The sequence below is a fragment of the Phocoena sinus genome, chromosome 15, assembly GCF_008692025.1.
Source record: "Phocoena sinus isolate mPhoSin1 chromosome 15, mPhoSin1.pri, whole genome shotgun sequence".
NCBI classification, from domain to species: domain Eukaryota; kingdom Metazoa; phylum Chordata; class Mammalia; order Artiodactyla; family Phocoenidae; genus Phocoena; species Phocoena sinus.
The window spans coordinates 81433041-81454986 of record NC_045777.1 but is presented as its reverse complement, the minus strand read 5'-3'; the positions used below and the strand labels follow the sequence as shown (position 1 = coordinate 81454986).

The following is a 21946-nucleotide window of genomic DNA, read 5'->3' as shown; positions in this document are numbered from 1 at the left end:
CAGCCACAGGACCCGCACCCCAAGCGCTGTTGGCAAGGAGAACGAGCCACAAAGCACCCTCTGGAAAGGCCGTCGAGTAGCTTCTTCCCCATTGACTGAGGCAGGGGGTCCCCAAAGCAGGCCAAAGCCTCTTCTCCGCCCACATTCGTTTTTATATAAGGCGGCGCGAAGCCGCAACATGTGCTCGGGAAGGCCTGCGTACGAGGGGGCGGTGGTGGTGGGTGTACTGCTATTGGTGGCTGTGGTGGGCGTCGGGGTCGCTCTCCGCGGGCTGGGGGGCTCGAGCGCAGACGTCGGGTGGTGGGCGGAGGCGTTGGTGTCCGGGCGGTGGGTGGGGAGGTGGAGAGGAGGGCGTGGTGTCCTCAGGTGATTGCGATTGGGGGAAGGCGGAGGAGCGAAAGAACTACTCGGCCATTTCGGGGGACGAGGAAGTTGGACAACATTGCCTGTTTTAGTTTTTTTTTTTTTTCCAGTTCAGCAGAGAATATTTTCCAGGGGGTGAGTTAAAATGAACTGTCGTATTATACTGAGAACAGTTAGTAGGAAGACGGGCAGTACGCTCCGCTCCTTCCCCTCCCCTACTTCTACGTTCACCCCTCCACTCCCTCGGAAGCCTTTCTAAATAGGTGGACACAGGGGGCAACCAGGTCATGAATAATTCATGAAGGCCGCCCCGTTCCTTAGACACGCCCCTCCGAGTCGTGCTGACGCATGATGCGTGTACCAAACCTGAGGAAGCAACGTAACAGTCCCCGCCCCTAGGGCGGAGGGCGGGGCGTCATCTCCAGCACGTGCTGCATCTACCCGCGCAAGCCCAAAAGGGTGTGCGCAGGCGCTGCCCACTAGGGGGAGGAAGGAGGCGGGGTAGGGAGGTTGCTGGGTTTAGAGCCGGGCGGAGACCGCTGAGACTCATTCCTCAGGAACAAGGGTCGGGTGTCAAGGAGACCTTTTCACACCAGCTCCCCGTCCCCCGCCTACGGTGGGTGGGATCGCGCGGCAGAGACAAAGGATATCTGTAGGGACGGACATAGCTGCGAAGGGAAGTAGGGTGTCAGTTTGGGGTGGTGGGCTTTTGGGGGGGCTGAGGGGGCTATATTTAAACTCCCGGAGCCGTTAAGTTGGTTCGTACTCCGATGCGCGCGCAACCAGGGTGGTGGCGGAGTGCGCATGCGTGATTCCAGGGAGAGAGGAACGCGCCCCAGCAGTGCGCGCTCGCGGCGAAGCGGTAGTGGTAGTGGAGAAAGGGGTCGGCGCACGCGCGGTTGATTCCTCGAGTTGTTCGGGTCTCGCGGGCATCTTGTTTTGGTCTCGCGGGCGAGTAGGGCGCGCTTCGGGGGAGGCGCTTGGGCGCGAGACTAGGGGAGAAGAGCAGAACTGCGCGCGCACTCGCGAAAGGGGGGGAAGCGAGCGGGGTTTAGGAAGGGGGGTTAAGCTCCCTGTCCCCCCGGTTGCCCTCGACTGGGACGGAATAAGGGGAGGAAATGATCGAGATGGCGGCGGAGAAGGAGCCGTTTCTGGTGCCGGCCCCGCCGCCGTCGCTTAAAGATGAGTCGGGCGGAGGGGGCGGCCCCACTGTGCAACCGCACCGAGAGGCAGCCTCCGGGGAGCTCCGCGGCGGAACACAGCGTGGGCCGGGCCCGCGCGCACACTCGGCGGGATCCCCGGCTTCTGGGGCCGGCAAGGAGAGCCCCGGGGCTGCATCCACCCCTCGGGGGGGTCAGTCGCAGCAACAACGAGGGGGCGGCCCCCAGGCGCAGTCGCACGGGGAGGCCCGCTTGTCGGATCCCCCCGGGAGAGCTGCTCCCCCGGACGTGGGGGAGGAGCGACGGGGAGGGGGCGGAACAGAACTGGGCCCCCCTGCTCCTCCTCGACCCCGTAATGGCTATCAGCCCCACCGGCCCCCTGGGGGAGGTGGGGGCAAGAGGAGAAATAGCTGTAATGTAGGGGGAGGTGGTGGAGGCTTCAAACATCCGGCCTTCAAGAGGCGCAGGCGGGTCAATTCGGACTGTGACTCTGTCTTACCCTCCAACTTCCTCCTGGGGGGCAATATCTTTGATCCATTGAACCTGAATAGTCTCCTGGATGAGGAAGTGAGCCGCGCACTCAATGCGGAGACCCCTAAGTCATCCCCACTTCCGGCCAAGGGGCGAGATCCAGTGGAGATCCTCATCCCCAAAGATATTACAGACCCTCTCAGTCTCAATACTTGCACTGATGAGGCCCAAGTAGTCCTTGCTTCGCCACTCAAGACTGGTCGGAAGCGGCATAGACACCGGGGACAGCACCACCAGCAGCAGCAGCAGCAGGCAGCTGGAGGGAATGATAGCCACTCCGTGCTGCCCACAGCCCCACTCACTTCCTCACTCCATGGGGAGGGCACCCCGCAGCAGCAGCAGCAGCAGCAGCATAGAGGCCAGAACCGGGACGCCCCCGAACCCTATGAACTCAACACAGCCATCAACTGCAGGGATGAGGTCGTGTCTCCCCTTCCATCTGCCCTACAGGGTCCCTCAGGCTCCCTTTCAGCCCCTCCAGCTGCCTCAGTTACCTCTGCATCCTCGTCTTCCTCCTCACGACATCGCAAACGTCGCAGGACTTCCAGCAAGTCAGAGGCAGGGGCTAGGGGTGGGGGCCAGGGTCCCAAGGAAAAGGGCCGAGGGAGTGGGGGAGGCCGCCACCACCTCCACCCACTACCTGCTGCGGGCTTCAAAAAGCAACAGTGCAAGTTCCAGTATGGGAATTTTTGCAAGTACTATGGGTACCGCAATCCTTCCTGTGAGGACGGGCGCCTTCGGGTGTTGAAGCCTGAGTGGTTTAGGGGTCGGGACGTCCTAGATCTGGGCTGCAATGTGGGCCATTTGACCCTGAGCATTGCCTGTAAGTGGGGCCCGTCCCGCATGGTGGGCCTGGATATTGATGCCCAGCTCATCCATTCCGCCCGCCAAAACATCCGACACTACCTGTCCGAAGAGCTGCGTCTGCCACCCCAGACTTCTGACGGGGCCCCAGGAGCAGAGAGTGAGGAAGGGACCACAACCGTCCGAAAGAGAAGCTACTTCCCGGCCTCACTGACAGCCAGCCGGGGTCCCATTGCTGCACCCCAAGTGCCCTTGGATGGAGCAGACACATCCGTCTTCCCCAACAATGTTGTCTTCGTCACGGTAAGAGGGTTCACAGACTCTTGGGATAGGGACCAGGAGTGAAGATGAGGTAAAATGGGAACATGGCAGGGAAAGGTTACGACCCAGAGGATGTCTGTGCATGCACCCCTCCCTAGGAAAACCAAATCCTCCAGAGAAGGGTCTGAATCTGCGATTGACTCCACTGGGTGTGTCTCCCCCCCTATAACCTGGGTCGTGGGGGCGGTGGCTCTACTTGGAATCCTTTCTCATGACTGCAAGCCCCAGAATTGGTGCAGACTCCTCTTGCCCTGCTCTTGGCCAGTACTGTAATCCAGACCTGTCCACCTTCCCTGTTAGAGGATGTGGTCCAGATGAAAACTTGTCCTCCAACTTACTGAAGGTGCATGAAGGGATGGGTTTCAGACATGCAATGTCTTGGGATGGGGGGGAGGATTAGGGTAGTGGCTGACTAATTACAGTTTCTGTCCTTTGATAGGGACCTTGTTTGCATTAGATGCAGAATTGATTGTCAGTGGCCAGGAACCTAAGCGGCTTGGCCTAAGGTCATCTCCACACTGACCCAAGATGGTGGGATGGGGAAGTGTCAGAAAGAGTACCTTGGGGAAGCAGGAGAGAGTACCATGTCTTCAGTGTCTGTCCCCTGACTGCAGGTGGATTCCCGTAAAATGCTCCAGTTAGGCCAGCTACAGGAATAGTTGGCAGTGTGTTGGGTTACAACCTAGAAGAATGGACTTTGCAGAGGGTGGTAATGAGCTTATCATCTAGAAAAGGTTTCCTGCGGGATGGGGTTCTTCATTTCTCTGGGAGAAAAAGAATAGGCCTGAAACTTTGCCAGTCCCAACTACAGGGAAGGAACCCGCAGGTCTCCCTTTCAAACCTGGGTTGGGGCCCTTTGCATAACATTGAATCTCTCAGCTTAATGACTGTGGGGTGGGAATAAGTAGTGGACAGGGTCTTGGGAGAACCCCACCATTCTTTCTCTGCAATTTCCCAGCTTTGGTGATCTCGTGGATAATTTGCTCAATTTAAAGTTACCGGGCTTCCCTGGTGGCGCAGTGGTTGAGAGTCCGCCTGCCGATGCAGGGGACACGGGTTTGTGCCCCGGTCCGGGAAGATCCCACATGCCGCGGAGCGGCTGGGCCCATGAGCCATGGCCGCTGAGCCTGCGCGTCCGGAGCCTGTGCTCCGCAACGGGAGAGACCACAACAGTGAGAGGCTCGTGTACCGCAAAAAAATAAAGTTACCCAAGCTCCCTTTTTTTTTTTTTTTTTATGCGTTACGCGGGCCTCTCACTGTTGTGGCCTCTCCCGTTGCGGAGGACAGGCTCCGGACGCGCAGGCTCAGCGGCCATGGCTCACGGGCCCAGCCGCTCCGCGGCATGTGGGATCTTCCCGGACCGGGGCACGAACCCGTGTCCCCTGCATCGGCAGGCAGACTCCCAACCACTGCGCCACCAGGGAAGCCCCCCAAGCTCCCTTTTTATGTTTGACTGGCTTACCACCAATAGAAAGCAAGAAAATGAGACTCAAACAGGGTACCATTTGGGAGTTATTTTGAGAAGTGTCAAAGCAGATTGTGGCCAAGGACTAAAGTGAGGCTGCAGAGTGAGTTGTGAGGGGGCAGTGGTTCTTTTATGCCTCTGTTGACCTCACCCCCAATTCTTGCTCTCAGGGTAACTATGTGCTGGATCGAGATGAGCTGGTGGAGGCCCAAAAACCTGAGTATGATGTGGTGCTCTGCCTCAGCCTCACCAAGTGGGTGCATCTCAACTGGGGAGACGAGGGGCTGAAGCGCATGTTTCGTCGAATCTACCGGCACCTACATCCTGGGGGCATCCTGGTCCTGGAGCCCCAGCCTTGGTCATCCTACGGCAGGAGAAAGACTCTCACGGTGAGTTGGGGTTTCTGGAAGTTGGGCCTATCCTTCCTTTAGTTGAGGCAAGGAAGGCCTCAAAGAAGCAGAAAGAGGACTTTCTGAACAAGGTGAAAAGGCCCCCTGGGTGGGCATCATCCTCCACCAGCAGAGAAGGCAACGAGCTAAAGTGATCCCTTGCCGTCCTCCCTAGGAAGCAATCTACAAGAACTACTATCGAATTCAGTTGAAGCCAGAGCAGTTCAGTTCCTACCTGACATCCCCAGAGGTGGGCTTCTCCAGCTATGAGCTTGTGGCCACACCCCACAACACCTCCAGAGGTAAGGCTGGCTTATTTTGTGGGGGGAGGAAGGGAGGCCAGTCCTGGTGCAGGGTGCAGACCCTGTGGAGTCTTAAGGTCCTGCCAAAACCCCTCCTGATTACACACTCTTCCCTCAGGCTTCCAGCGTCCTGTGTACCTGTTCCACAAGGCCCATTCCCCCAGCCACTAAGTGGCCCCCTGAACAGAAAGTGTGAAGCTGCCCGCTGCTCCAGAGGACCTGGGGTGGGAGAGGAAAGTATCCCAAGGTCTTTTCTTTCTGCCTCCAAAAATAGTTTCCTCTCCTGGATCTGCAGAGAAAGCTTTTCCTGTGTTGCTGCCCCAGCCTCTTCCCTACACCTCTGGCACCTAAGCAGCAAGCCCAGCTGTGCTGGAGTCACCATCATCTTCCTCTCCCCTAGCCCACTGGGCTGGATGGCATGGACTGTTTGCTGCCCTCTGTTCTCCGAGGGCATGGGAGGTGGGGGGTATCAAGTTCTCTAGCCTCTTCCTCCTGTTCTCCCAAGGAGAGGTTCCCATTTCTCCTCAGCCCTTGTCCCTAGCTGCGTTTCAGTGGACCACGGATAGATGGACTGAGGGTTAAAAGGGGGACGTTGCTGGGGAGGCATGCAGGTACTGTGAAAATCCTTCCCTCTGCTGTCCCTCACTGGGAGAGGGGGTTGGGTTTGGAATGTGAGAACAGCACAATAAACTTGATGTTTAGGGCAGTGGCCCACACACCTGTCTGGCACATTCTAGTTGGGGGCGGGGGGTGGGGGGGGACACGGTGCCTCCTGGTAGAACCTGTGCTTCCTCTCTGCCCAAACTATAGTCTTAAGGAAGAGGGCAGGTTTTTCAATGGTTGGGAAGACTGTTGAATGCTAACGAGACCCACACACAAGTGTACAGAACCCTAGGCCAGGAAAAAGGGGTATGTGAACTTTGATGTGAAACCTGAAGAATCTCTCCTCCCCCAAAGAAACACTGACAAAACTTTTTTACGTAAGCTTTGGACACAAAGCTAACTTTGGAAGAGTTAACCGTGGAGTCGAAGTGGAACTAGAAAAAGGCACTTTTAGGACCAGACCACCTGCCTGCTCTATTTCTCATCACTACCAAGTTCCTTTAAAGGAGGGCCAAAACCTTGACTTTCTGGCAGCTTCCAACCTGAGGCTTGACCCCATCTCAAGGCTCCCAAGAAGAGTCCCATTTGTTAGCAAAACCACTTTATTCTCATAGTTTAAAAACAAAAAGATATGAACTAGCAATCCAGGGAGCCTCCAAGTCTACGCTTCCCATCGCCTCAGTGTCCGATGCATAAGGAAGGTATCCTCTGAAGGGCGGGGCCGGAGTTGAAGCCGGAGAGGGGGCAGACCTTCCAGGGTCAGGTGTGGAGATTCATAAAATAATGTTTCTGGATCACACAAAATGGTCATGTCTGGCCCTGGCCCAGGTGGCTCCTGTTGGAGTTGGAGCACAAAGCAAGGTTACCCTCGGGGGCCCCTCCCCAACTGCCAGAACCCCTGGCAGTTGGGGAGGAGGGGGGGTGGGGTAGGGGAGACTCAAGCCCAGGTCCCTCACCCTTGGAGGCGGGGCTCGGGCCTGCGGCGGCAGGAGCGCCAGTTTCTCCCTCAGCGCGGCGTTCAGAACCTGTTCCTCGGGCACCTGCAGGCTCACCAGGTCTCGGAAGAGCCGCTTGGAGCGCGGCACGTTCAGCCCTGAGACCGCAGGAGCGGAAGTGAGCGGCGCCTCGCACCCCCGCTCCCGCGCCCGGCCGGCCGCCTGCCCCCCTCACCCTCGGCCACGCTCTCTTCCAGGCTGCAGCGGGTCTGGAACGACTTTCTCAGCTGTTCTTCCACGGCCTTCGCGGCATCGAACTGGCCCCCGGCTGCGGCCCGCGCGGCCTGCAGCTCGAAGCTCAGGGCCAGGCTGCTCTGCTGCGCGGGCGTCCCCAGGTCCTGCGGCGCCGCGAGCTTCTCGCTCGGGGCGGCGGCGGCCGGCGGCGGCTCGCACCGTACCGGGGAGGGCGGCGCCAGGCGGAAGCGGACCTGGAAGCAGACAGCGGGGCGGTGAAGAGGTAGGCGCGGGGTCGTCGGCGGGCTGGCGGCCAGGCCTTCCCCCAGCTCACCTGCCGCCCCTTGCGGGCCCCGCCCCGCCGGTCCGCCCGCCCCTTCCGCCGGCCCGGGCTGAGGTTGGACCAACGGCGCCCGGGGCTCTCGGACAGAGGGCTCAGGCTTAGGCTCAGGTCCAGGCCGGGCTCCGGCACGGGGGCTCCGGGCACGGGGGCTCGGGGTTCTGGGGGTGGCCCTGGGTCAGCCACGGCCTCTCCCTCTTCCACCGACTCCAGCTCTGACTCTTCACAGCCCATCATCTTGGGGTGTCTGCAGGGGTGCGGGGTCGCTGGGGCCCAAGGGTCAGGGAACACGGACTCGCCACCTCCTCTCCCCCGCCCCTCTAAGACAGCGCTACCGAAAACCGTTAGCGCCCGCCCCGCCCTATTGGTGCGCCTAAGCGTCATTTCCGTTGCCTCCTCCCCGCCTCCCGGAAGGCTTCCGCCCATAAAGCCTTGCCCCGCCCCCAGGCCGGGGTTTTAGAGCTGAAGCCCTTGGAAGCTCTACGGGTCCTCATTAGGACCATTTTCATCTAGAAACTTGCGCTACAGCGTCGTTGCCATATCCTATCGTCACCACCTGGCCCCCGCTGGAATCCAGAGTGTGTCAGTCCTCCCTATTAACGGTCCAGCGTCCCCATACTGGACCTCCCTACTCCGTGCCTCCACAGCATCTCCAGGTGTTCCGTCGGCCCCAAACTCTGACCGAAGCTCCCCAGTTTGAGTGAGGGCGTGGCTCGCTGACTCCAGCCCCGGGCTCCCTCCTAGGTGACCGTGGTTGCCCGGGCGACAGCAGCCTCATTCAGTTTGCGGCCTTTTGTGACTTTTTCCCCTTCGAAGATCCACTAAAATATTCATCTATATAAAAAATAAATATCTGCATATAAGTACAGTTTTTTTAAAAAAAAAAAAAAGGCTCCGTGGATTTATCCCGGACTGCAGGGCAGGAAACGGGAGCTCTCGCCTCATTCCCTAATGTTCCTTGGGGTAGGCCCTCTCAGTTCTGTGAGCCTCTGTTTCTTCTTCTGTAAAATGTACTAAGTTGGGTTCAAGACTTTTGAGGCTCTCCCAAAATGCGTTAACAGTCAACAGGCATGTTTTTGTGTCACTTTTCAGTTTTTCACATACTTTATCTTCCAAGAAATGCTGTGGAAGATCAGATAGAATGGATGGCGTTACCCATATTTTACAAAAAAAGTTTTCGAGAATCTCAATGGTGAAACTAGAGGCTTTCCTGCTAAAGTCAGGAATAAGTATGCCCATTTCCTCTACTGCAGATCTTCCTCCACTTATGATGGGGTTATGTTGAGAGAAATATATCGTTAAGTCAAAAATGCATTTAATACACCTAACCTACTGACCATCATAGCTTAGCCTAGCCTACCTTAAATGTGCTCAGAACACTTAATTTAGCATATAGTTGGACAGAATCATGTAACACAAAGCCTATTTTAAAATAAAGTGTTGAATATCTCATGTAATGTATTGAATACTGTGCTGAAAGTGGGTACAGAATGGTTTTAAGTGTATCACGTTGCTTACCCTCATGACCACGAGGTTGACTGGAAGCTGCAACTCACTGCCTCTGCCCAGCATCACAAGACAGTATGGTACCATACATTGCAAGCCCGGGAAAAAGATCAAAATTCAAAATTTGAAGTACGGTTTCTACTGAATGCTTATTGCTTTCACACCATCATAAAGTTGAAAAATCGTAAATCAAACCATCACAGGTCAGGGACCATCTGTATACTTTGTTTTGTATATTTGACTTTGGAAACTTATATGTTTTACATGATTATATGATACAAATTAATTTTTAAAAATCAGTCCCTAAAAGTTGAAAGCAAGATGAAACAAATGAACCTAAATGTATATTTACTACACAGATGGGAACTAACTAACTACACAGATGGGAACTCTTCTGAATGACTTGAAAAACACAGTAATTTAGCTATACATCCAAAAAATCTACCCTAAAGACAAAATTAACTGCTGTTTAAAAAAATTTTTAACTGCCATAAAATCTTAAATTATATTCAGTAGTCATATTGTTGGGAATAAGTGAAAATGGGTAGGATAGAACATAATTATGTTGATGTTATCAGAACTGGAATTTTGGCATAGGAGAAAAGACATACAAATATAAAATCAATGATGTTATGCAAATTCCCTATACTCTTGAATTTAGGAAGTATCTTATGAACCCATGGAATATTTTAGTTTAAATTTAAAAGCATATACTAATTCTGTCTACTGAAAAGCCCTTAGAAGCAATGATGGACCCAGTAAGCACCCTTGGCCTCCAGAATGTGGTAGCTAATTTCATATCCTTGGGCATTTCAAAACCTACACGCCAATGTTCATAGCAGCTTTATTCATAATAGACAAAAACTGAAAACAACTCAGTGCCCTCCAACAGGTAAAGACTTAAACTATGGTTCACTTAATGCCATAGAGTACTTACTAATCAGTAATCAAAAGGTGCATACTATTGATAACATGCAACAACTTGGATAAATTGCCAGGTTATTATGCTGAGCAAAAAAAGTCAACTCAAAAAAATTAGATGCTATATGGTTCCATTTATATGACATTTTGGAAATGACAAAAATTTAGGAATGGAAGACAGATTTCGTGGTTGCCAAGTGTTAGGGACGAAGTGGAAGAGATGCAGGTGGTGGGAAGGAGGTGGGTGTGGTCATAAAAGGTGTAACCCCAGAGTTTTTCTTTGGTGTTGGAACTGTTCATTTCCTTTACTGTGGTGGATACAGGAACCTACACAGGTGATAAAACTACACAGAACTTCAATGAAAGATCTGAAACAGAAATTAAGGAAACAAGCCCATTTACCATCACATCAAAAAGAATAACATACCTAGGAATACACCTACCTGAGGAGGCAAGAGACCTGTACTCTGAAAACTATAAGATGCTGATGAAAGAAATCAAAGATGACACAAACAGATGGAAAGATATACCATGTTCTTGGATTGGAAGAATCAATATTGTCAAAATGACTATACTACCCAAGGCAACCACAGATTCAATGCAATCCCTATCAAATTACCAATGGCATTTTTCACAGAACTGGAACAAAAAAAAAATTTAATTTGTATAGAAACAAAAAAGACCCTGAATAGCCAAAGCAATCCTGAGAAAGAAAAATGGAGCTGGAGGAATCAGGCTCCCTGACTTCAAAATATACTATAAACTATACTACAGTAATCAAAACAGTATGGTACTGGCACAAGAACAGAAATATAGATCAATGGAACAGGATAGAATTAATCTGCGACAAAGGAGGCAAGAATATACAACGGAGAAAAGACAGTTTCTTCAATAAGGGGTGCTGGGAAAACTGTGCAGCTACATGTAAAAGAATGAAATTAGAACATTCCCTAACACCATACAAAAAAATAAACTCAAAATGGATTAAAGACCTAAATGTAAGACCAGATACTATAAAACGCTTAGAGGAAAACATAGGCAGAACACTCTTTGACATAAATCACAGCAATATCTTTTTGGATCCACCTCCTAGAGTAATGAAAATAAAAACAAAAATAAACAAATGGGACCTAATTAAATTTAAAACCTTTTGCACAGCAAAGGAAACCATAAACAAAATGAAAAGACAATGCACAGAATGGGAGAAAATATTTGCAAACGATGCTACCGACAAGGGATTAATCTCCAAAATATACAAACAGCTTGTGCAGCTCAATATCAAAAAAAAACCCAATCAAAAAAAGGGCAGAAGATCTAAATAGACATTTCTCCAAAGAAGATATACAGTGCTCCAAAAGCACATGAAAAGATGCTCAACATCGCTAATTATTAGAGAAATTCAAACCAAAACTACAATGAGGTATCACCTCACACTACTCAGAATGGCCATCATCAAAAAGTTTACAAACAATAAACGCTGGAGAGGGTGTGGAGAAAAGAGAACCCTCCTGCACTCTTGATGGGAATGAAAATTGGTAAAACCACTATGGAGAACAGTATGGAGGTTCCTTAAAAAAATAAAAATAGAGGGGCTTCCCTGGTGGCGCAGTGGTTGAGAGTCCGCCTGCCGATGCAGGGGACGCGGGTTCGTGCCCCGGTCCGGGAAGATCCCACATGCCACGGAGCGGCTGGGCCCGTGAGCCATGGCCGCTGAGCCTGCGCGTCCAGAGCCTGTGCTCTGCAACGGGAGAGGCCACAACAGTGAGAGGCCCGCGTATAGAAAAAATAAAATAAAATAAAAAAATAAAAATAATAAAAATAGAACTACCATATAATCCAGCAATCCTACCCCTGGGCATATATCTGGAGAAAACCATAGTTTGAAAATATACATGCACCCCAATGTTCATAGCAGCACTATTTACAATAGCCAAGACATGGAAGCAACCTAAATATCCATCGACAGAGGAATGGATAAAGAAGAGGTGGTACATATATACAATGGGATACTACTCAGCCATAAAAAAAAGAATGAAATAATGCCATTGACAGCAACATGGATGGACCTAGAGATTATCACATTAAGTGAAGTCAGTCAGACAGAGAAAGACAACATATGATGTCACTTATAATGTGGAATCTAAAAAGATAATACAAATGAACTTATTTACAAAACAGAAACAGACTCACAGACTTCAAAAACAAACGTATGGTTATCAAAGGGGAAAGGTGAGGGGGGCATAAATTAGGAGCTTGGGATTAACATATACACACTACTATATATAAGGTAGATAACCAACAAGGACCTACTGTATAGCGCAGGGAACTCTACTCAATATTCTGTAATAACCTATATGGGAAAAGAATCTGAAAAAGAATGTGTATATGGATAACTGAACCACTTTGCTGTACACCTGAAACTAAGACAACATTGTAAATCAACTATACGCCAATATAAAAAAAATTAAATTAAAAAAAATTTTTAAAAACTATTTAGAACTTAATACATACACACACACATACACATACACACGAGTACAAAACCGGGAAATGTTTGTAAGGGCACTAATCACCTCCCAAAGACCCTACCTCCAAATACCAACACTTTGGGGATTAGGTTTCATTATAGGAACTTTCAGGGGACACAAATATTCAGTCTATAGCAGTTACCATGGGGGAAAACTGTGGAAAGTGTACGAGGGATGTTTCTGTATTATTTCTTACAACTGCAAGTGAATCTACAGTGATCTCAATAAAAATTTTAATTAAAAGTAATGCTGGGGCTGGGAAGAAGGGCAGTGTGTGAGGGTGGCTGTATAGAGGAAACAAGATTAGCCAAATATGGGTGATTGTTGAAGCTGGGTGATGGGTACATGGGGGTTTATCATAATATTTTTCTTTACTTTTGTATATATTAGAACATTTCTACGATTTAGAAAAAAAAATTGGGTGTTTTTTTTTTAAAGGAGGCTGAGATAGCTTTGGCACCCAGAAAGTGTTGGAGCTGAAACTTGAAACTGCACCCTATCCCCCAACCCTCAGGCCTGGGCTGTGACGATGGATATAAATGCCCTACAGGAACCCTAGCCATGAATTCAGTAAACTCAATTCCTCAGTCTTAAAATCCAGCCACTTCACCTCACATCAATCAGAATGGCCATCATCAAAAAGTCTACAAATAGGGCTTCCCTGGTGGCACAGTGGTTGAGAGTCCGCCTGCCGATGCAGGGGACACGGGTTTGTGCCCCGGTCCGGGAAGATCCCACATGCCACGGAGCGGCTGGGCCCGTGAGACATGGCCGCTGAGCCTGCGCATCCGGAGCCTGTGCTCCGCAACGAGAGAGGCCACAACAGTGAGAGGTCCGCGTACCGCAAAAAAAAAAAAAAAAAAAGTCTACAAACAGTAAATGCTGGAGAGGGTGTGGAGAAAAAGGAACCCTCCTACACTGTTGGTGGGAATGTAAATTGATACAGCCACTATGGAGAACAGTATGGAGGTTCCTTAGAAAAATAAAAATGGAGCTACCATATAATCCAGCAATCCCACTCCTGGGCATGTACCTGGAGAAAACCATAATTCGAAAAGATTCATGCACCCCAATGTTCATAGCAGTAATATTTACAACAGCCAAGACATGGAAACAACCTAAGTGTCCATCAACAGATGAATGGATAAAGAAGATGTGGTATACACACACACACACACACACACACACACAATGGAATATTACTCAGCCATAAAAAAGAATGAAATAATGCCATCTGCAGCAACATGGATGGACCTAGAGATTATCATACTAAGTGAAATAAGCTAGACAGAGAAAGACAAATATCATATGATATCCCTTATATGTGAAATCTATAAAAATGGTACAAATAAACTTATTCACAAAACAGAAATAGACTCACAGACATAGGAAACAAACTATGGTTACCAAAGGTGAAAGGGAGGTGGATAAATTAAGAGTTTGGGATTAAAATATACACACTACTATGTATAAAATAGGTAACCAATAAGGACCTACTATATAGCCTATATAGCACAGGGAACTATACTCAGTATCTTATAATAACCTATAATTGAAGAGGATGTAAAGAGAATGAATGTACGTATAAGCGAATCACTTTTCTGTATACCTGAAACTAACACAACATTGTAAATCAACTGTATTTCGTTAAAAATAATTAATTAAATAATTCATTTTTAAGCAAAAAGAATAACTATAGAACATTTTTTAGAAATCTGGCCACTACCTCTTCTTAGGCCTAGATACAGAGATTAAAACAAGCCATTCCCGGGAATTCCCTGACGGTCCAGTGGTTAGGACTTGGCGCTTTCATTGCCGGGGTCCTGGGTTTGATCCCTAGTTGGGGAACTAAAATCCTGCGAGCTATGCAGCACGGGCCAAAAAAACCCCAAGCCATTCTGTTTGCTAGCTTATGTTATGGGCCTCCAAGAAGTGTAAATTTCACCGAACAACTTCAAAGAAACAATATGAATATGAGGATGGGTAAGTGGAGGTGAGGGAATGAGGGGTCTCAGTCCAACCTCCACTCTGCCTAGGATTTTTTTGGCTGGAATTGTGCTCTTTTTTTTTTTTTAATTATCATGTACATATTTACGTTAATACAATTTGATGTCGCTCTTCCTCTCTAAAAAAAAAAAGTCCCCCCTTTAAGACGGAACTGGTAAGCAAGGAAGATTCCTTCTCTATCCTGAACTTCAGAGTCCCCTCGTGGCGGCATGTTCTAGAGCTGGACCCTCTTCTGCAAAGATGGATTCCAGTTACACACCACAGAAAAACCAAGCCCTGACTAGGCGCAGTAGAAAGTGTGAAGGGGGAACCCAGGAGGAGGGAGTGAGGAGAGAGATTGTAAATGTGGTCCAGGAATTGACACACACACCCCACCAACTCAAAGCAAAGGGGAGGAGAAACAGAGAAGCTTCCCCGAACCCCGTTAACTGAGATTGCCAAGTGAGGGGGCCCTGCCCGAGCCCTCATCAACTAGCCCCTCCCTCCACTCTCCAGGCTGGGGAGGTCCCACCTCTGCATCACTTCCCATCCTGGGGAGGGTGGGAGAGGAGAGAAGAAACAGTGCTGAAGGAAGAGGGAAAGGAGCACAAGAAGACCCCCAGGAAGAGGTCATGCTTCGGGCTCTTGGGTTTTGTCTTGATGGGTTACACTCACCAGGTAGTGGTGCTCCCTTTAGTCATCTAGGACAGGCAATCCCAGACACGGATCCTGGCTTGGGACAGACAAGGCTAGGTGCTGGAAGGGGTCATTCAGGGTCATCCCTGAGGTTCGGCTGGGCCAGACACTATAGGTGGGCTAAGGTGGGACAGCAGACAGGACAGGGCCAGAGGTCCTTCAAGGGACCATGCTGTTGAGTAGTACCAGCATGCATCCAGCACAGTGGTGTGACTGGGACCATGGCAGCAGGCAGCTAGGAAGACCCGCCCCAGCTGAGAAGGCAGGGGAAGAGCCATGGTTCCATCCAGGAAAGCGCCCTCCAATAGGGCCCAGACACGTCAAAGAGATGAGGCAGCAACCCTCCACCATCACCCTCTGCAAACCCCATGTGCAGGGACCCCTCACTTCCCGTCTCCCACTCCCAAACTGGCTGCTGCCGAGGGGTCAACCCAGAGACACCTCCTCACTGTGTCCCTGTCACACAGGGGATGCTGGAGGATGGGAGTGGCTGACCTTGCACTTCAACAGCTGTAACCCACCCCTCAGCCACACACACGTCCAGGCTCCCAACCCCAGTGTACTTTCCCATCCTACCTAATCTCAGGGGTTGGCAGGGTAAACCACCCCCCAGCAGAGGGCCTGAGCCCTCCACTCCTTTCTCCCAACCCAGAAGGAACAGACCGACACCTGGAGGCGAGGGCAGAGGTCCGGCTGCCAGCCAACGCACTGACTCTGAGCCCCACGGCCTGGCCCCTCCAGAAGCAGGGAAAGGAACAGGAGGGCCAGGATGACACCCCTTATGTCTGAGTCTCCAGGGATATGGGATGAGACCAGCTTCTGGGATGGAGAGTTGAGGGTAGGGAATAAGGTCTCATTCGGAAGAAGGTGTCCACAGTCTGGGGGGGCGGGTAGAGAATGAAGAAGGGGAAATTGGATGACACTAGGAAAACAGAGAGAAACAGATTCTCAGGGTTGGAGGTATGGAGAATTCAGTGGAGTTGGGCTTGGCAAAGGGGAGAGTACTGGATTGCGAGCCTGGGCTTGCTGGGGAGGGGATGTCCTTGATGTCAACATAGGGAACAGAAGTTGATGCCCATTGGTTAGGGTCTAAAAGAGCCTGGGGAGAGGCTGGTCAAAAACCACTGGAGCTACAAGAAAGGGGATAGAGGCCATGAGCAAGGTGGGTGAGGTTAGAGCCACAAAACATATGGCCATAAACCAGGAAGATGGGGCCATGGGTAGGGGAAATTTAACTATGCAGAGGGACACATGGTAAACTGCTGGCCTTAACCTAGGATACAGGTCCTAACAGATCTCCGCCTGGCTGAGAGTCGGCACCTCAAAAAAATGGGATGGGGGCAGTCTGCTACTCAATGAGGGAGGGCACACAGGATATGCTGGGGGATCCCTAGGGTGAAGGGTGATTCCGCGGAAACCTCTAGGTCAAACAGGGAGATGCTGCTGTGAGGTCTTTGCACAGCCCGAGGCTGGCTGGTGGAAGAGAAGGATCAGAGTCCCTCTGACTCCACTCTCTGCCGTGGTCCCAGGACCATCTGCCAAATGTCAACCCAACAGGAAAAGACAGGGTGGGGGGCGGGGGAAGGAGAGGAGGGGGAATGCTGGGAGGGATGGGAAACATAAAGTTTCCAGGTAGGGGTGAGAGGTGCTCTAGGCGAAGAGGAGAGATGGGGGGGGGTCAAGGGGGGCAGAGACAAGGTATTGGGGGCTGGGACATCATTAAGTGACTAAGAGGCGGGGGCCACGTTCCCCAGCAATAACCTCAGCTTGGGCAGCTGTGCAGAAACTTGAGGAGGGACCAGGGCCGGGGGTAAAAGGGAGAAGGCCTGAGAGGGAACTGAAGCTCTGAAGTCCTGCCTTGGTCCTGAGTCTGCAGGAGGTTCCAAGATGGCGGAGAAGGAACCCTGGCCCAGAGTCCACTGGTGTCCACCGCTGCTGAGGCTATGGGAAGCTTGGGTGGGGCAATAGGACTCTCCTCCCCAAAAACTACTGGGACGGGGGGTCCCAGCCTCCGCAGACCACCACCCTCCCTTGTCAAAGTCTGACCCAGCTCCCCAAACTCTTCCCCTTTATCTCAACCTGTGTCTCTGCCTCCACACTCTCCCTACCTCCCCTAAGCTGCCCGCAAGAGGTGCCCAGGCCCAGACTGAGCCCTCTCCCAGGACCTGCAATGCAGAGGGGATTTTAGAGTCTATGAAAAAACTGACCCAGGGCCAGCAGCTGGTAGGTGCAGAGCCAGGGCCTGAGCCCAAGGCACCCTCCTCTGTGTGGTGCCCAGCCTTCCTCTCCCCACCCACCATTTATGCTCAGGCAAGAGGGTGGCCATGTCCCCCAGAGCCCAGCACAGGCCCACCACACAGAGAGAAGATAAATATTTGCCAAATGAGAAAAAAGTATTCTTTTCAGGTTTTAAACACTATCCCTGATTCTGACAATTTAGGATTTGACTAATATGATGACTTTTTTTTTAATTGGCCCAAAATTCTTTGACATTCCTTCCATTGAGAGGCGCAGTGTACGTTCCCTCCCCTTGAATCTGACTCACATGCGCCTTCACTGAAACAACTCTGCTCCCCACAAGCCAACCACCACACTAGCTGGGAACTGGAGCAGGAGGGAGGGCAGGTAAGACAGCCAGCCTGGGGGTAGTAGCCCTGCTGAGGGTCCCCCAAGGAGCCAGGTGGTCTCCTTTTGTTATGTAAATTAAGCAGCTCTCCAGGTAACCATCACTTTTCCTCCTTTTCTGTGGCTGCCAGGGAGCTCAATGCTAAAGTTGGGCCAGATTGCAGTAACTGACATTGGCCTAGGTTTCTAGCACATTTAGCTCCTTTGAGACTTTAAAAAGTAAATGTAACACCTACATCACAGGATTGCTGGGAGGATTACAAGAAGACATTTAACATCTTTCAGAACCCACTATATGCTAGGGGTAATGCTAACTGCTTGAAACAAAACCCTGTGTGGTATTATCATCCCCATTTTGCAGATGGGGAAATACATCCGCATACAAAGAGGCCAAGTGATTTGCTCAAAGTCACACAGCAAGTAGGTACAGGAAATGGGACTACACTCTAAGGCTCTTTTCGTACATCTAAAAAGATAATGCATGTGTGAAAGCACCTAAGTCAACAATGGTTTCCTTCCTTCCATCTTTGGGCTCCCTCAGCACATCTGACCATCCCTCAGCTGGGGCATTTCTCACCCGGCATTGAGACTATCAATTTACCTTCTCTCAGCTGTGTACTGGGCTGGAGTGAATCACCTTCAAAACTGCCCCAGGGAGGACCTAGCACTCAGTAAATGTTTGCTGAGTGAATGAAAACCACACCACTTGTATTCCATTACTCATCGTAAAGCTCTTTCATTCATCCCACAAATATGTACTGAGCACCTACTCTGAAAATCTGGGGCTGCAGTTAAGTCCTCTGTGGACACAGCTTTGTTTAACCCTACCGATCACTGTGCGTTTGCTGTGGGTGCTCTCATGCACATTTTTGAGGAGTCTAAGACAGTGGCTCTCAAACTCCAGCACGCATCAGAATCTCCTGGAGATCTTGATGAACACAGTGCTGGGCTCCACCACAGAGTCTCTAATTCAGTACGTCTGGAGTGGGGCCCTAGAAATTGTGTTTCTAATAAACTCCCAGGAGATGCTGATGCTGCTGGCCCCTGGTCCACACTTTAAGAACCACAGCTGGTAATGGGTGAGGTGTTGGTCTACACCCAGGTCTGTGTGACTGCCCAGGCTCTTACCCACAATCCCTAGTGCTTCCTAACCTGAGAGCAGGGCAGGTGGCATGAAGGAGGCCTTTAGGCAAGTTCTGTTTGCGCAACTTGGGGAGAAACGCAATCGCCCTTCTGGTCTTTCACGCCCCTCATCCCCACCCCCAGGTGAGCCTACCTGGAAGCTGCTGAGAGTCTGGCCTAGAGCTGGTCATGGGACCTCTCTTCCCTACTTCTCAAATCCTTTCCTGGCTGTTTCCCACAACTTGTAGACTAAGCCAGGGCTCCCTAACTCCTGGGCCGCAGACCGGTAATGGAACAGGGCCGCCCAGCAGGAAGTGTGCAGCAGGCGAGCGAGCGAAGCTTCATCTGTGGCCCCCATCGCTCCCCATCGCTCAGATTACCTCCTGAACCGTCCCACCCCCCCGCTGGTGGAAAAATCGTCTTCCACGAAACCGGTCTCTGGGGCCAAAAAGGTTGGGGACCGCTGGACTAAGCGATCAACACTTACGTGTGTATTTGGCGGAAGGCTGGTGTAATAACTGACCTCTCAAAGATGTCAGGTTCAATCCCAATTACCCTTAAAAGAGGGAGGCAGCAGGACACTTGATACAGAAGAAAAAGAGACAATGTGACAAAGGCAGAGATTGGAGTGACAGCACCCACCGGAGGCTGGATGAAACAAGGAATGGATTCTCCTTTAGAACCTCTGGAGGGAGCACAGCTCTGCTCACAGCTTGATTTCAACTCAGTGAAACTGATTTTCAACTTCTGGCCCCCAGAACCCTGAAAGAATGAATTTCTGTCGTTTTAGGCCACCAAGTTGGTGGCGATGTGTTACTGCAGCCTCAGAAAACTAATATAGCTGAAGGGAAGGTCTGGGCTGCCCCTCAGGCTCAGGCCACCATGTCCCCCAGGATCTCACCCACACCTTCACCTTGGCAGCATCCCCATCCTTGGAGGGCTGGGATTGGAGGCCCTGTGGTGGGAAGGATTTGGCCATCAAGGACCATCTTTCCTTTGAGGGCTTCTCCAGGCTCCAGAGAGTTGCCAAGGGAAACCAGGGCAAAGGCAGGAGGAGAAAGGGTGGGTGGTGGGAGACAGGTGGAGTGTTGGGGGCGCTGGAGAGGGGAGCCTGGTGTGGAGATTACAGAGGAATGACTGGCCTCCCTGTGAGTCCCTCTGTGTGGGGAGAAGGAAGCGGGAGCCATGACAGCACAGGGGGGAGGGGTGGCCATGGGGCGGCCTGTTGTGTGGAGAAGTTGATGGGGGTAGGTCTACATCCAGCCATGCCCACCCAGGGGCCCCCAAGATCTTAAGCTTCTGGGGGTGGCCACCCAGCTGGTCACCCGTCATACTCAGCAAGTGTCAGGCTGCCGTGGCAACCAGGAAGGGCACTCAAGAAACTGAAGCCTTAGACACTAAGTTTTAGGAAGCGTAGGCTGCTAGCAGAGACCTAGGAATCAGGAACCAGCCCCCTTTCTGCAAGTTACTCCCCACACACATGGTGTCAGTCCTTCAACCTGAGAGAACCCCCAAATGCCCAGTACATTTCCTGCTGGCATCCCAGGCCGAAGAAAGGCTGCTACTTGGGCAAAAAAGGGTTGAGGCTGGGTTGATTCTGGGCTGGAGGGACAGAGGAGGCTGCAGGCGGGGACTGGGTAGTCTAGCAGGAAGTGAAATCGGTAGAGAAAGAGGCCTTTTGACACCAATCAGCAGTGTGCTGTGACCACAGCACTGAGACCACATCTACAGTCCCAGGTCCAAAGTCTGCCCCTGGGGGACAGGGAGAGGAGTAGGAGGGACTCACATTAGACAGAGGACTGGGCCTAGGACCAGAAATCAGAGGATCCCCAGACCCCCAGCAACACCATCTTTTTCCTCATTGGGCCTCAGTCTTCTCATCTGTAAAATGGGGGGAGGGGAGCTATACTAGTTGATCTCTGAGCACCTTCTGTTTCAGACAATACATCCCTTTCCCCAACAGCACACACACACACACACACACACACACACACACACACACACACACTTATTTCAGTCATTTGCCACTACCAGGGGCTAGTCCCCTCTCCTTGGCATCTCCTGCAGCCAGCCCCTTCCTCTCTCCTATCCAGGACTTCCACTTCTCCCCAGGACTCCAGCATCCCCCACTCCCCATCGGCCGAAGCAGCCTCCCCATCCAGCCTCCACCAGCCTCACTCCCAGCAGCAGCCGCAGCTCAGGATGACTGCGTAGAGAGAGCATGCCCACAACAGCCAGGCCTACCAGACAGAGCAGGAAGCAGCAGGTCTCCTGATACAGCTCAGAAGTGGCAGGTTTGGGGGGTGCTGGATGCTGAAGATCAGCTGCTCCATGGCAGGAGAGAAAACCCTAGAAGCATGAAGTGGGTGCAATGAGAGCTAAAGGGGTGGATGAGGTCAGATCCCCCACCAGGAACAAGTTCTGTGCCAGGGAGAGGAAAAAGAAACGTGAGGAGATGGTTGCAGGGACAGCAGGGCAGCCTAGAAGGAGACTTTGTGCACATGAGAAAAGTGTGCCCCTTCCTCAAAGCTCTTTACTGCCATCTGATGGAAAATTGCCCTAATGGTTCTATACATCTGTCGACTGTGGAGTTGTGCAGTGTACAACCTGCACAATGGCAAGCAGAGGGATGGAGGAGGGGGCCTCCGGGAGAGAGAAGGAGGGACCCCTGGGTCCAATCAGAGAGGTGGGGAAAGCAGTGGTCCGTGACAAGGGCACCGGCCTGGCATACATTTTTTCACTCTCATAGCACTAACTGGAAACTTGCCGAAGTTACTGAACCCCTCTAAACCACAATTTACCGATTTGGAAAATGGGGGTGATGCCTTTAGGGCCTAAGGGACGGCCTGCCCTTAGGATTAAATGAGAAGCTGATGCAAATCTCGCTCGACATGAAGTAAGTGCCCCGCTGGTGGTGGACTTGGCAACAAGAGCAGGACACAGAGAGAAGGAAAGAGGGAGAGAGAGGCCGGCTGTTCCAGGCCAAAGGACATGGTTTCACTAGCTTGTTGAGGAGTTGTTTTAACTAGAGATTAGCTGTCCCGTGAAACCAGTGTCTCCAATGGCCCGTGTCACCACGGGTGACCCTGAGTGTTTAAGGATACGGGGTAGGAGC

General features: G+C 51.4%; 2 protein-coding genes across 4 annotated transcripts; one reads left to right on the top strand and one right to left on the bottom strand.

The window, feature by feature from the left end:
- The first annotated feature begins 867 nt into the window (after window positions 1–867).
- Window positions 868–6053, top strand: MEPCE (methylphosphate capping enzyme). 2 transcript variants are annotated; one of them, XM_032606719.1, is made up of 4 exons: window positions 868–3161; window positions 4815–5033; window positions 5209–5335; window positions 5454–6053. In XM_032606719.1, the coding sequence occupies exons 1-4, from the start codon at window positions 1482–1484 to the stop codon at window positions 5504–5506; spliced, it is 2079 nt and encodes a 692-aa protein (XP_032462610.1). In that variant the 5' UTR covers window positions 868–1481; the 3' UTR covers window positions 5507–6053. The 2 variants fall into 2 exon arrangements, with proteins under 2 accessions (XP_032462610.1, XP_032462609.1); XM_032606718.1 differs by having other exon boundaries at window positions 873–3161; window positions 5610–6053.
- Window positions 6054–6522: 469 nt separating this feature from the next.
- PPP1R35 (protein phosphatase 1 regulatory subunit 35) lies at window positions 6523–8266 on the bottom strand. Of its 2 annotated transcripts, XM_032607156.1 has the most exons (4): window positions 7442–8236; window positions 7109–7361; window positions 6895–7031; window positions 6523–6773 (listed from the first exon to the last, which is right to left on the bottom strand). In XM_032607156.1, the coding sequence occupies exons 1-4, from the start codon at window positions 7871–7873 to the stop codon at window positions 6600–6602; spliced, it is 996 nt and encodes a 331-aa protein (XP_032463047.1). In that variant the 5' UTR covers window positions 7874–8236; the 3' UTR covers window positions 6523–6599. The 2 variants fall into 2 exon arrangements, with proteins under 2 accessions (XP_032463047.1, XP_032463048.1); XM_032607157.1 differs by lacking the exon at window positions 6895–7031 and having other exon boundaries at window positions 6584–6773; window positions 7442–8266.
- Between the last annotated feature and the right edge of the window lie 13680 nt (window positions 8267–21946).